This window comes from Lacerta agilis, chromosome 4 (genome assembly GCF_009819535.1).
Source record: "Lacerta agilis isolate rLacAgi1 chromosome 4, rLacAgi1.pri, whole genome shotgun sequence".
In the NCBI taxonomy this organism is placed as follows: Eukaryota; Metazoa; Chordata; class Lepidosauria; order Squamata; family Lacertidae; genus Lacerta; species Lacerta agilis.
The window spans coordinates 90,017,185-90,032,101 of NC_046315.1; the positions used below are offsets into that span (position 1 = coordinate 90,017,185).

At 41.5% G+C, this 14,917-nt stretch overlaps 1 protein-coding gene across 3 annotated transcripts in view; it reads right to left on the reverse strand.

The window, feature by feature from the left end:
- UGGT2 (UDP-glucose glycoprotein glucosyltransferase 2) overlaps window positions 1-14,109 on the reverse strand; it is a 79,935-nt gene extending 65,826 nt beyond the window's left edge. For 2 of the 3 annotated variants that reach the window (XM_033147894.1, XM_033147897.1), the window contains exons 1-7: window positions 13,949-14,109; window positions 10,578-10,660; window positions 7,774-7,904; window positions 6,017-6,129; window positions 3,280-3,454; window positions 1,365-1,461; window positions 827-899 (exon numbers count right to left, since the gene is read on the reverse strand). In XM_033147894.1, the coding sequence (XP_033003785.1) occupies window positions 827-899; window positions 1,365-1,461; window positions 3,280-3,454; window positions 6,017-6,129; window positions 7,774-7,904; window positions 10,578-10,660; window positions 13,949-14,094 (818 nt within the window). In that variant the 5' untranslated portion in view covers window positions 14,095-14,109. Of the gene's footprint in view, window positions 1-826; window positions 900-1,364; window positions 1,462-3,279; window positions 3,455-6,016; window positions 6,130-7,773; window positions 7,905-10,577; window positions 10,661-13,948 lie in introns of those variants that run through there. The other variant, XM_033147895.1, reaches the window with a different exon arrangement.
- Between the last annotated feature and the right edge of the window lie 808 nt (window positions 14,110-14,917).

The following is a 14,917-nucleotide window of genomic DNA, read 5'->3' on the forward strand; positions in this document are numbered from 1 at the left end:
CAGGTCCTGGTCCAAGGTCCAAAGTATTTTATAGCAGGCATGTCCAACAGGTAGATCGTGATCACTGGATGTCTGTGATAGATCACTGGTAGATCACTGATTCCCCCCAAACAAACTGAACAACTGTGTTCCCCCTAAAAAAAAGTTGAATATTTTACCTCCCTGAAAAAACTCAACAACTTTGGCCCGAACTCCCCCAAAATGGGCCTTGCTGCTTCCTTTAAAAAAAGCTCAACAACTTTGACCTGAACTCTCTAGGGAGTTGGCCACCCCTGTTTTATAGAATGTAATGGTCTACATGATGTAATGAAGTGTGGTAGCTTTTGGTTTCACTCAAAAATATTCTACTGTATGAAATGGGGACATGTTGAGCAAAGGTGCAATTTTGTTCTTCCTCATGTTTGTTACTTTCCTCTCTGTGGGATATTTTATGATATATAAAGCATTTACCAGCATAAAAGGTGTTTCATCCTAACTGAAAATAAAAGAGATGTGCTTATGTAAGTAACCAAGCATAGTGTTATTATCTTCATATGGTCAAACAACATGCCTTTTTAAAAAGATAAAATATATTTATTTGCACAGCAGGAAAATGTCTTTGTGCATCCATTCTTCAACAGAAACCTGATCTTAAAACAATTGCAATATGGTCAAAAGTAACATTTCAACATTTCAAGATATTTGTAACTACCAGTTTAAATTAACTTCATAAAACAGGTAAAATATCAAAAGGATGATTTTTGCAACGGATCTTATTCAAGCACTAAAAACACAAGTTTATAAAAGCAAGCATGCCAGTATGGAATTATAATTAACATAAACTCACTTTAACGTGTCAAAGAGAAAGCCCTGGACTTCACTTTCCTCATTGCCTCCTTCTGCTGTTACATTATTTGCAGCTAAACAAGACACATGAACAAAAATATGACAATATATTTGCTTTCTAGAACTGATTACAATTACTAGTTTTTCTATCAAAGAAACTCACTGCCTAAAATGAGAGGAAAAAAGAAATTAGACAGGTCCTAAAATAGATGACAAAGGAGGAAGATCAGGTTTGGCATACAGTTAGAAAATAGGAGTTTTCCATTCTATCTACAAAAAAAAATAAAAATACAGATGTACATTTCTGTATTGATTCTCAACGCCTGTGGCTACTTTTGCCATATCCCACAAAATGCAATCACAACCAACGGTGTGTGTCAGGAAAACAAATACTGGATGAATTACTGACCCAATAAGAAATTTTCCATTAACTTCAATGGGGCAATGTAGAAGATTACTGCCTTCAAAATTCTAGACACTGCCAAATATTTTGTGATGATAATGTCTCTAGTAATACCACACACCGGAGAAAAATGTACCTTTGGTCTGAGAGTCATCCACCGCTTTGTATTCTGTACTCTTTACTGCAAGTTCCACACCATATCCAGACAAATACATCTTCTCAGAGCTAGGTTTCTGCTCGAGTACATCATTTCGAAAAGAACAGGAGGGAGGAGTGTTAAGTACTGCCATTTCTAAATGAGTTCTAAACTTAGATTTATTTCAGAGTAAATCACATTTAAATCTGTTGAACTCCTGAGTAAACATACAGTGGTACCTCGCAAGACGAATGCCTCGCGCAACGAAAAACTCGCTAGATAAAAGGGTTTTGCGATTACAGTGGTGACTCACAAGACGAATTTTTCTATGGCCGTGTTTCACAAGACGAAAACGTTTTGCGGGTTTTTTTCGCACAACCGTTTCAGTGCAAGCCGCGCTTCACAAGACAAAATTCTCACAACACGAAACGACTCGCGGAACGAATTAATTTCGTCTTGCGAGGCACCACTGTACACAAGATCAGGATTTTACTTTACAAGTAATTGCCCATTACAGCTGCAATCCTATACCCACTTCCCTGATAGCAATCCCCATACAATTCAGAGGGACTTACTTCAGAGTATAGCATTGTACTTTGAGTTGTAGCAGGCATTAGACAAGAACTATGGATTCTAATCATTCTGTTTCTAAAACTAAGAGAGGCCTACATTCTGAAAGAATCCCTTCTATTGGCAGAGAGCCTTATCAGTAGTGACGCCCATCCTGTGGAATGCCCTCCCATCAGATGTCAAAGAAATAAACAACTACAGTGGTACCTCGGTTAAGAACTTAATTCGTTCTGGAGGTCCATTCTTAACCTGAAACTGTTCTTAACCTGAGGTACCACTTTAGCTACCGGTAATGGGGCCTCCTGCTGCTGTCGCGCCGCCACCACGATTTCTCTTCTCATCCTGAAGCAAAGTTCATAACCCAAGGTACTATTTCTGGGTTAGCGGAGTCTGTAACCTGAAGTGTCTGTAACCCGAGGTACCACTGTATCTGACTTTCAGAAGATATCTGAAGGTAACCCTGTTTAGGGAAGTTTTTAATGTCTGATGTTTTATCATGTTTTTAATATTCTGTTGAGAGCTGCCCAGAGTGGCTGGGAAAAATTATTAATAAATTTATTATTATTATTATTGTTGTTGTTGTTGTTATTATTTAAATTATGGTCAGAATTATTTTTTTTGAACTTCGGACACTACACCAATCCATTTACACTTTCTTAGGTACTGCTCCACAGCATTTTCATCACCAGCCTAATTGACTTCAATTTAAAAAAACACGACTTCACACCAAAGTTTGGCCTCCTAACCATGTGACTGAATGTCAGGATCCAATTAATGCAATATTAACTTGCAGGATGCTTGGTGCGGTATATGCATGTGGTTTGCAGTCTGTGCTTGCATAGGGAAAGAATTCTGACATAAATAACATTCTAGAGGAAAGTAGGGCGGAAGTGCTTCACTAATAGGGCAAACAGATGCAAAAGAAGACAGTTAATAGTTTAATAGTTGTGCAGAAGTGGGAGCTGTAGCAGATGTAATATTTCTAATATGAAAGGCACAGGAACCCTGTCCTCTTTTGCATCTGGCCACCCACAATGGGAACCTAAAAACAAAGTGGGGGTGAAGGAAAAATAATCATTTTCAATAAAATGCCAGGCTCACCTGGAGCCAGTCATTCTCCTGTTCATTTCAATGTACTGTGTTATATTTGAAGCCTATGGGAAACCCATAAGTATGACACAAGGCCAAAAGCCCCCATGTCCCCTTTTTGTGGCAAACTGTGGCTGAAAGGCTTTGAAACTGACAACAAAGTATGCAACAACGGGGCTTCATGGACATTTGGAAAGGTTTAAACCAACTTTAATTCAATTGCAGTTAACTATATCCCTTCTGCACACACACTTACCTGGACAAAATGTCGAAGAACGTAAACAATTTCCTCTTTTTGTGCTTGTTCAGACAAAACTTTGTGAAATGTAGCAAAGTCTTTTGTACCCATTTCGGCATAAAGGATCACTACTGGGCCGGTCTCATTAAGCATGGGGAATTTATGATCTCCTTTGAACAGATATGGCTTGGGCCTTGGATTAAGAACAAAAAACATGTCAGCCCAAAAGGAATAACTTAATTTGAGTGTGTCAGAACAGGAGACTTCACTGCCTGGTTACTGAACAATTGACAAAAGTATGTAACACAATCCAATACATGCTTACTCAGAAGTAAAACCCAATTTGTCCAATGGGGATTCCTCTCAGATAAGGAAGTACCATATAGGACAGGCATCCCCAAACTCAGCCCTCCAGATATTTTGGGACTACAACTCCCATCATCCCTAGCTAACAGGACAAAGTGGTCAGGGATGATGGGAACTGTAGTCCCAAAACAGCTGGAGGAACGTGTTTGGGGATGTCTGATATAGGATTTCAGAATAAGATAAGGATATCACAGTGGCTAAAACTGGTTGCAGAGCAAGCTAAGTTAGTTTCCAGCTGAAGATGCAACTCAGCATCAGCCAGCCATTTTATCAAGACAGATAAAAAAGCTACACAGCTGCAAGCACAAAGCACTGAATGCTATTTTAATTATCCAGTACATGCAGACTTTTTATTTAGTACCGTTCACGGTAGCTATTAGACCAAAGGGAATGCAATCACTAAAGATGGCATGGGTAGTTCAAGCTCTAGTTGAATTTATGCTTTGTTTCATGAAAAAGTAGCAATAATCTAACCATGACCAGAAGTCAAAACATACATGTAGCTTCATCCCAGTCTGGTGGAACTTACTCCTATGTAAGCTACAATCCTATGCATAATGTGTGTGCCTTGTAAACAACAAGAATTTGTTGAGTATGGGAATTTAATGACTTTGCAATCCTGTGCCATTTTAAACCATGTGTAGTTTGTTAATCTCACAATTTATGGGCTAATTCTGCCAGCAGCATATCCACAGGGAGCAGAGCAAGGTGGAGGGAATAAGCCACAAGGTTCATTTTCATAGCATGCACAGTGCTTCTATCGTACCAAAGTAACTAAAGTTTAAGGGACACTAGGGGTAATGTTCCTTAGAACATGCTGAAGCTCAGCCAAAGAAATCTAGGAATGCATATGCTTTGAAGTCCGTATAAATTCTCATCAATTATATGTAGGCTGGCAGACAATGGGATCAAACACCATTGTCTTCAGATCTGGGGAACAATCAGGTCTGAAATAATGCACCTAATCCCTGCAGCCAAGTAGCCTTCAAATGTTGCAAGCAAGTAGAGAGCCAGAAGCAATTTTGTGTGCGCGTGCAAATGTATATACCATGTATATCTATGGATTGCATTCAATGTTAGTTTTATTCAGAGGATGATCACAGAAATTAATGGACATGGCTAAGGTAGGTGTATTGACTGAAATGGTCTACTCTGTGTAAGACTTAGCTGGATATTGTTGGTGAAAAAAAATATACAGAAAGGATAATTTCTGGATGCCAAGATCCAAATTTGGGGCAAGTACTCTGGTGAGAGAACCCCAGCAGAGATTTAATGTCACAAAATATGCAGCAAAGCAAAGCATGGAAATATAGGCTGTTAGACCTTTAAAAGTGAATTCCAAAATTTCTGTTCCAGCATAGGAATGGACCACACGTTTATAAGTTAAAAATTGGTTTACTTACAAACTCTTCAAAGGTTAGGTTCATGTGCTTTTCCAGACATCAGTCAGAAGTTGCACAGGCAGTAAAAGTTAGCTTACAAAGTGGTGAAAGTTCCTAAATTACTGTATAGGAATTCTGGAGTGGCTGGTGAGAACCATGCGGCTGAGCTGGAGCAGACATCTCAAACCTCTTTACACACTGAGCTTCTCAGGAAGATCTCCTCCCAAGATAAGGGGAAGTGCATTAATTTGATTATGCATGTTGGTTATATGAGGCTGGTTTCAAACTAGCCTGGTTTTCCCATACATAACACATCTGTTAATGTCATATCAGCCACATTCTGTCTCAATGTGTGTGGTAATGTGTGTGGTAATTCCACAGGTATAATCCTGTATCCATATAATCTGTGTCAGAACCACACACGTGACCACTTGGGTCAGAGAAAAGTTAGTCGGCTGGTTTGAAATTTGCGAAATTTCATTAGTGGCAGGGAGCAGGCACTAGACAGCCTGGCTAATATTTCTAAATCGGAAGGTGCAATGTGTAGTATCTCACACCAACATCTTACATCTCTCATGGTTTTAAAAGCTCCACCAATCTTTTAAAAAGAAAATAATAGCTGTTATGTGGCAATCCCACACAGTTCCATGGGTAGAACTCAACATTCTCTTGCAGAATCAGAACTCTTGGAGTGTCAGGGGAGGCCACCTGATAGGATGGAGGTGGCAGCACACCAACAGATGGAGCTGAACTGACAAACACTTCCTGAAATGGAAAGTTCATATGGAAGAAGGATTGCAAACAGACACTCTTCCCAGGCGCCTGAGATGAAGCAAGAGCTGCAACTCAAAGTGGCATCTTTGACCAACATGTATCATTGAGTCCCAATATCCAGATTTATATGGTAAGAACAAAGGTATATGCGTGCTGCCAAAACAAATAAAAATGTGATACTGTGGAACAAAAGCTTTAAGAACTGTTCGTTCAAAATAGCTCATTATATTTACCTTGTAGCAGCTTTCTTCAAAAGCTTCCAAATTTCATTAGTCTTACAGGTGCTCTTCCCATGGATAACCACAAATGCACTGCAACCTTTCGGTGGCGGCTCATCAGCTGCAATCTAATATTTCAACAATTACACTCAACCCAGCTGGTGTAATTGCATTTCATCCTAAAAGTAATGCACCTTCCTTTGATTAAAACAGCTCATCAGCTGCTATCACATTGTGCGTCTAAGTACCAAGTATGTGAGGAGAAAATAATGAAAAGATCGGAGCCCTACAAGTAACACCAATGTATCCTGTCTCAGAATCCCACCGTTAACAGTTATTTGGATGTTTTAGAAATCAATCTTTTTTTTTTATTAAGATAACAGAACACACTTTTTTAAGGAAATAACAGAAGTAAACAGGGAAGCTATCATCTTTTCTCACATTCCCCAACTCCAGTTGAGGTCAAAATACACAATCTTTGGACAGTTTTTATACAAATTTTTGCAGAAACATGTGCCTACTTCACGTGACAGGGACACACTTTATTAAACTAGTTTATAAAGTATAAGATGATTTTATAAAATTGCTGATAGGCGAATTCATAGTTACCATGCCTATTCTCCTAGTTCCAAAAATGCCCTCAGAAATACCCACGTTAAGATCAGACTCAGCTTTGGTGTCAACATCAATAGGATACACCTTTCTTTTTCACATCAGTAAGAGCAAGTTTGCAGCATTTTCTGTTGAGTCCAGTGAGTTGTTTGACCATATTTTAACTAACTATAGTTGGGGTGGGGAGAGAGTTTCCCACATTTAGACATTACGGGGAATTTGTTAGTTCTAAAGCACATGTGGACAACCTGCAATCTAGGGGGCTGAACTCTGCACACACCCCATTAATGGGCAGAAATGAAGAAATGAACTGGGAGATCATGCGCTTATTATAATATAGAGTCTTCCTGGATCACTCATTGTTGTCTTACACACATAACATTAAGCCAAACCATGGCTTAGTGCAAATGGGCAGGCTCCCAGAGAGCCTTTCTTCTCCAAAGTTGCTTTGCCAATGCACTAAGCTGTGCTTTGGCTTAGCATGACATCCAAATCCATGCTTGTGGTTTAGCTTTCGCATCCAAACCACAAACTCCCTAGGTCCTTGTTTGCAGCTTGCAGTTTGTCTTGCAAGAGACTTGGGTCAGCACAGCACAACATCATAATGACAAGGAGGAGCAAAGCAGCCATTATGTCCTCTTTGGGAGCCATGGTTTCGCTCAGCACTACACGCAAGCCAGGCCAGTATTTCTATGGCGTGGGACCGATTTGAGGCTTGCTTCTGAGTTCACACTGAACAATATATTGCAGATGGATATCACCTGAAGAGGTCATATGGATGTAAAGCAAATAAGTGTTTTTCTCCAGACCAGTCCTACCAATATCAACAACACTACTGGAGACTAAGGGCTGCTTTGAAGACCACCACCACTTGGCTGCTACTGTAAATCCATCCCTCTGGTCTTTTTTTCCCTTCCACGCAGCACTATAGTTCTACAGCAGCTTAGCAAGCAGACCATCACGCTACCACAAAACATTTTGGAAGGGAGGGTTGCAGCAGCATGAAGAAAGCACTCTTAGCCATGCTGCAAGCTTCTGCCAGAGAACGGCTTGCAGTATGACAACAGCCACAATGAGGAGCCATTTTTGAAAGCCCCTCTTTAGCATGTGAACCAAAGCCATATCCAGATTCCTAGCTTGTACCAGCCAATTTTACACACCTGCTGAAACATCTGAATGGTTGGGGAATGTGCTCGTAAGGAAAGAGAAAATTTCAAAAGATTAATCTGCACATTTGAAAGGAACTGTCCGGCTTTCTTCAGGATTAAGTTGTAATAAGAATGCTCCGAGACTGTATTAAAAAAGGAAAAGAAATACAAGTGAGATGTTAACATCTAATCCCAAATATCACTGAAATACAATTACGTGTTGGCAAATAAAAATATCTGGAATACAGAAAGTTCAGATGACTGGCCAATTATAAAATGTTTATTAATACAACGTACAATTTCTCTAGTTGGGGGCTTACAAAGCAAACATAAAACATGCTATTAAATGTCCATCAAAGGGCAGGTATATCGACTTGTGAACTGGTGCAGAAGTTGAATCATACATCAGAGAGCATTACTGTGTATTAATCACTAATCATTTTACCAAATAAAATGGCCCAAGCTAAGGTAAATGCCTGAAATCCTATGAACTAACAAGCAAAAAGTGCTGTGTTGCTGAATAAGTGAAGAAGAAAATGGAGGAAGACAAGACAGACAGTGCTGTGGAAAAGGAAAAAATAAAGTAGTACTAGTACAGATAAACAAAAGACAGAAAACAGGTTGCTATTCCACTGAGTGGTTATGCATATAATTTTCTTTTAACAAACAGCAATTACGGCTGCCATCCTAACCGAACACCTGGGCAAGTCCTCAAGGACTAAAGATTATAAAGACAACAATTCTGTAACAACCATATTTAATGGTTGCCAGCTTCAACTCTTTCCTGCACTGAGCATTCTGGTTGTGTGGCAGTTTGATTGGGGTTTTGGTGGAAATATTTTAATTCACTATAACACATAAGTATGGGGACAAGAGGACCAGCTGTGGCACCTTGTTCCTTCCTCTTAGTGCTTGGAACAGTGAAAAACTCTCCAGTCCCAGGTGGTGGGGAGTGACTAAGGAGGAGCAATGACCTAATGAGAACAGAATGCAACTCTAGGACCATATTATGGTGTGATTTGCACTTAATGTTAAGCTGCAGTTTATTAGATCATTTGAAGCCATAGCAGCAGCTTAACCATGGTTTATTAAACATGAACAAACCTCACCTGTAAGCCATGGTGTGCTGCTGGTTTATAAACCTTGATGTGCACTAACCATAGTTTAGAGTTATGCATAAACCTGTCCAAAGCAAAGCATCAGAAGGTGTAGACGCTCCCTTCTGTGGAAATGTATTTTTTTTTTTAATATTTCATGGAAGCTACCATGGACATTTAAAGGAGGGATATAAATCCCCAAAACAAACAAAATGCTGTGATGTGCCCAAAGGACTGGACACAATTAAAATTAGCATGCAATGTTTGATTCACTGCTACATCTAAACTTGAAGGACATTGTTTTAGCTAATTAGTAAATAAGAATCTGAAACTATTGTTTGATTCTTGTTTGTTCTCACTAGCAAGAGTTTAAGCAAACCACTTTTCTCCAAGTTTGAAGGAAATGGGGAACTATGGTTTGTTACAAACAGAAACCAAACCTTCCAGTCGCCTCCTTTGATGTGCTGCAGAAAAGAGCTCTGGGTTATTATAGATACAAAAATGCTGTACCTACACATTTATCAGTAACTTCATGTGGTGAACAGAAAAGAGGATGAACCCGGATATGACATTATGGAATTGCCAAGTGGCAAGGCTCACTCAAAAGGCCAAAATCAAGACCCTCCTTCATGCTGCTTCCCCTCCCCACCAACAAATGTTGGGATGCTTAGGTCAGAAATCTTTTTTAAAAGATCTCTGATAACTAAGAAGATGATGCAGAATATAAATAAGGATGAGGGGGCCATTAAAAAGGTTTGGGCAAATATTTTAAAAAGCCATTGCTTATTTGTTTGTTTGTTTGTTTGTTTGTTTACTAACTAACTACATTTACATACCACTTTGTAAGGCATAATCACCTACAGAATCCATGAAAACATAATAGCCAAAAGAAACAGATTAAACCACGTTAATACCCCTAAAAATTGAGCAACAGCAATTCCAATATCATGATGAATAAGAGAGACTGAAATAAAAATATTTTAATTTTCTTTTTTCTTCTTAGAACAGGAGGCCCCACATATTCGCTGAGGAAATAAGTTTCAGAGGTACAGACCCACCTCTGAAAAGGACCTGTCCATGCTATCCATCAGTCTAATCAGTGGCTGACTGCAAAGTCCAGGTATCAGCCAGGGCAAGGCAGCCTACGTTATGCAGTGGATTTTGGGAAGGGAGAATATCATTCTGATTTTCTGCTTCAGGCATCAACATGTCTTGGACTGTCTCAAGGTTCTTATTTTAATGTGAAGAAACCAGAAAGTCAAGCGCTACTAAGGACAGGTTGCAGAATACACTGTGCATTTAAAGTGACCCTCCAGATGTTGTTGGACTATTTATCTATAACATATTTTATTGCTTAATATAATCAAATCTCTAAGTGGTTTGCATAAAAAAGAATAATTTTTTCCTAAAACACAACATAAAGACAAGATTTTTAAAAACCCAAAACCTCCCATCAGCTCCAGCCAGCACCACTAATACTCAAGGGTGGTGGAAGAGTTGTAAACCAACAACAACTGGAGAGTCCCAGGTTAACCATTCTTGGTTGAAAGCATGCACGCTACAGCACAAGTTACAGAAAAGTATGCTAGTCTAGAAATCATAGCTGTCAACTTTTCCCTTTTCTTGCGAGGAATCCTATTCGGAATAAGGGAATTTCCCTTTAAAAAAAGGAAAAAGTTGACAGCTATGGTCTAGATACACACAACAAACTCAACTTACCTCCTTTCCTGTATAATGTTAATTCTTTCACCGTTTCCAAAAACTGCCAGAATTGCTCATTGCCTTCTTCTGCAATGAATTCACTGTTAAAAATGTGTGTGATAATTCATCCATTAGTATAGCTCATAAGACACAAACAAGCATTTTGAGAAGAAGCCTAAGTGAGCGATCCTATACACAAGCGGCTGGCATATAGCAGGCCTCGCATCAGTTAAGCTGGTGCAAAAATTACACCGGATCCAAACTCCATTCATGAATGGGGCTTCTGCTAGCAAAGCCCGCCTAAACCTGGCAGAGGGGGAACAGTTCTTTAAAATTGTGTTTGAATTACGCCACTCTTTTTGCTGGTTTAATTTATCCCAGCCAGGTCACGTAACTGAGCTGAATGGGCTTAGGATCAAGCTTTAGTCTCCCTCTCCAGTACTGACCCCAACACACCTCTAGAAAACTCATTTTTCAAGGCTTACGCCAGTTTAAGATCCACTGAGCTCAACTCAGTAAGATGGGATCCAGCTAAGACAGATGGGGGTGATATGTCAGTGTATCTCCAGCTGAGCTAAGGATGAAGAAGCTGAACAGGTGTAGCCCAGATCCACTGGGAACCTCCCAGCTCAGCTAGGGATCTGCTGGATCCTAACCTCACACATCCTAGAAGATGTTGCTATGCCAATTCTCCCTAAGTGTTTGAAAAAGCCTAAATGATTTAAAGACATAATTTACTTCTCACCCCAAAATTGTAGAAGTCCTTTGAGATCAGTAGAACAACACTACATAGCAAATGTTCTACAGAATAATAACCCATGTCACCAACCAACAACAAGACATAATCTACATAGCCAGAGCACTGGATCCCCGGAAGTATATTTTGTATTAAGCTGTCAACCTATTAATTAATTGATTAATGAATCCCCTTCTACACGCACCTTAAGGAAATTTACAAATATATAATAAAAACTGCTGACAGGTTTTTCTTAAGTCCAAAAACAATTAAAGATAGATTTAAAAACAATGCAGACTGAACAACTAAGGCAGAGATGTTTTCATTCAGTTATATAGCACTTGCTCAAATTAGGCTTGCAGGATGTAATTCTCGCTTTACCTCAGACAGGAAACTGAGGTAAAAGCTGCAGTCCAAAACATACTTATTGCAGAATAAATCCTGTTAAATTTAGTAGGACTTATTTCTGACTAAACGTACTTTTAGAATTGCTATGTACATATGACACCCTAGCACACCTAGCAAGTACACCAATGAAATTGGATTTAAACAATTAACTCTGAATGACTTTAAAGACATTCAGTCACCCATAAGCTCAGCAGGCAGGCCTGTACTGTAAAATGAGTGGATGAAAACTGAGTATGATGAGATATGCAAGTTGCCTCATTCCTCCATACATGTAGCACATACAGTGCAAAATTTTATGGTATTGTACAAGAGGTATGTTGAATGTTCATTCTATTTTGGGGGTGGCAGGAAAAGGAGCAGGATGCCAAACTGAGGACCACTCATAAGCTTAAATAGCAAGCAACATTTCTGGTTTAATATAGCAGAAAATAATGCTATTTAAACACACCAATTCATTTTTCTTCTATTTTATGACAGCATAAAAAAGAAGGTGGGAAAATTTTGGAACGCCCTCCCACCAGATGTCAAAGAGAAAAACAGCTACCAGACTTTTAGAAGACATCTGAAGGCAGCCCTGTTTAGGGAAGCTTTTAATGTTTAATAGACTATTGTATTTTAATATTCTGTTGGAAGCCGCCCATAGTGGCTGGGGAAACCCAGCCAGATGGGCGGGGTATAAATAAATTATTATTATTATTATTATTATTATTATTATTATTATAGTTATATACAGCATGCACACAGTGTGGCAACATTGGTCGAATTGCTGGAATATAAAGATCAACCATATTGAGGTATTAAGTTGTTACTGGTGACATGTAAAATTATTTGAAATAAGATTCTTACAGTACATCACTTTGACATGTTATGGCATTGGAACAAGATTCATGGGCATGCCAGATGCAGAAGACCCATACTTGTTTCTTGTTATTTTTGATACTGCTGGATATGTAAGATATCTGACCTCAGTATTTTTACCACATAGCTACATGTTCTTAATGGAGATAGCAATAAGGCAAATGAACTCATACGAGTGGAATGCCAGGGCACTTATTTGGTTTGTGATTGCAACTCCAAGACACTTTCTCTGGAACAATCTCCCTAACATGCCATTAAAATCTTTGCGACAGGCTCTTAAATCATTCCATAAACTCCAATGGATTTTCAAGGAAACTACCCTAAATCAACTGAAATTATGGACTTCCATGGAAAATTAATGTTACACATACATCACAGCATTCATCTTATGTATATCACAACTTTCCTACAAGTTAGTTCCAAGGCAGCATTCATTGTCCCTCCCTTCTCCTCACAATAACCTTGTGAGGTAGGTGAAAGAGTGTGATCTTCAAGGCTGAGTATTTCAGAAGGAGTCTCTCCAGACTTCACCAGCCTGGCACCCTCAAGATGTTGCTGGAACTACGACGTCCACCAACTCCTGCCAGGTGCGCTATGGAGCTGATGGTGTCTGCAGTCCAACAACACCAACAGGGCACAAGGGTGACAAAGGCTGCTCTAACCACTACACTGCACTCCCTGGCACTGGAAGTCTCTGCTTCTCCCAATCAGACTGCCCTGACGTCCTTTTCCCTCGGCGTCCACCAGCCCCAGCCGGGAGAGTTGTGATTCCCAAACCCCTCTGGATTCCCACCAGGAGATCTGGTTGGAGGTTGCGCAGCCCAGTGCTTCTCAACCTTGGGTACCCTAGCTGTCTCCGGATTACTACTCCCACCACCGCTAGCTCACAGGGCAAGGGATGATGATAGGAGTTGTACCCGACACCTGGGATGTCAAGTTTGTGGAGCACTGGCTCAACAGGTAAGGCATGAGGGTTGCGGGTTCGAGTTCCATGTTAGGCAAAAGATTACTGCAGGGCAGAGGGCGTTGGAACAGATGACCCTCGTGGTCTCCTAGAATAAGGGATGGTGGGATCTGAGGATTCCAACCCGATCTCCCCACCCAGCATAGCTGCCAACCTTTCCCTTTTTTTGCGGGAAATTCCCTTATTATAGCATTGGAAAACAGCAGGGAGGGTTGACAGCTATGCCACCCAGGGCAGGCCCACCCATGAGGCAAGGTGCAGGGTCCACAGGGGCAGCAGATCCCGAGGTCAACCTTTCCCCGAAGTCATCCCTCGCCCCCTTTTGGAGGTCCGCCTCAGCTGCCCTCGCTTTCCCTCAGCTGACCCTCAAGCAAGCCTCTCGGTGCCCCTCTATCTCTTTCTCTCTCTCTCTCGTCCCCTCACCTGGCCTCCAGCAGCAACGGCGTCGCCGGCCACTTCGCCGCCAGCCGGGCGGCCACCGCCTTCCGCGGGGAGCTCTCGGCGCCGCGCGGCCACAAGCCGCACACCAGCACCCCGGCCACCAACACTGTCACCCCGGCCACCGCCATGGCCCGCTTCGCCCGCGTCGCGAAAATCCCCCTCAGAGCGGCTGCCACGCACAGGCGGCGGCCCGACAGCGGGCTCCGCCCCCCGGCCGTGCCGCCCCGTCCAATCGCTGCCCTCGGCTCCAGTCCAGGCCCCGCCCGCTTCCTTCCCGTAGGATCGCGGTCCCGCCCTTCCCATTGGTCCGCGGGAAGGCTCCAATCGGATACGAACGCAACAGCGGCTGAAGTAGGAGGCGGGGCCTGGAGGGAGGGGCGGGGCCGGCCGAACGAGAACCGTTATAAGATGCTGAGCTTTCCCAACGCGATGCCCAGCGCAACCCTCGCGGGGCGAATCCGGTTTATTGGTAGTGCGGACGTATTATTGTCGATGGATCCGTAGTATATTGGTGATAGGTCGGGGACCTGAAGCGGAAAGTAAAGCGTGTTTGGTACTTCAAGCCCCTCTCAGCTGTGCCCGTAAAGTGCAACGGGAGGTGGTGAGATTAGAGCTTCCTTCTTTCTTCATCTTTGGCATCCCTCTTAGCAGAGTGTCTTCCATAAACACTGTCTTAACAGTGAGTCCGTAAGTGGCTGTGGAGGCCAGTTCTGGATCCACACGTCCTTCCACAGTGGGGACATGTTTCCGGGCGGGAGTTGATCACGGTGAGGGTTTGCCAAACATGCCTTCCTCTCAGCGCGCTTCCCCCTTTCATCCTGAGTTTGAGCATCTTCGAAGTCCTTGACACCTTGGGTAAAGGCTGTTCTCCAATTGGACCACTCGCAGGCCAGTTGTCGGTGTTTATACTACATTTTAAAAAATTTGTCTTGAGGCAATCTTTAAACCTCT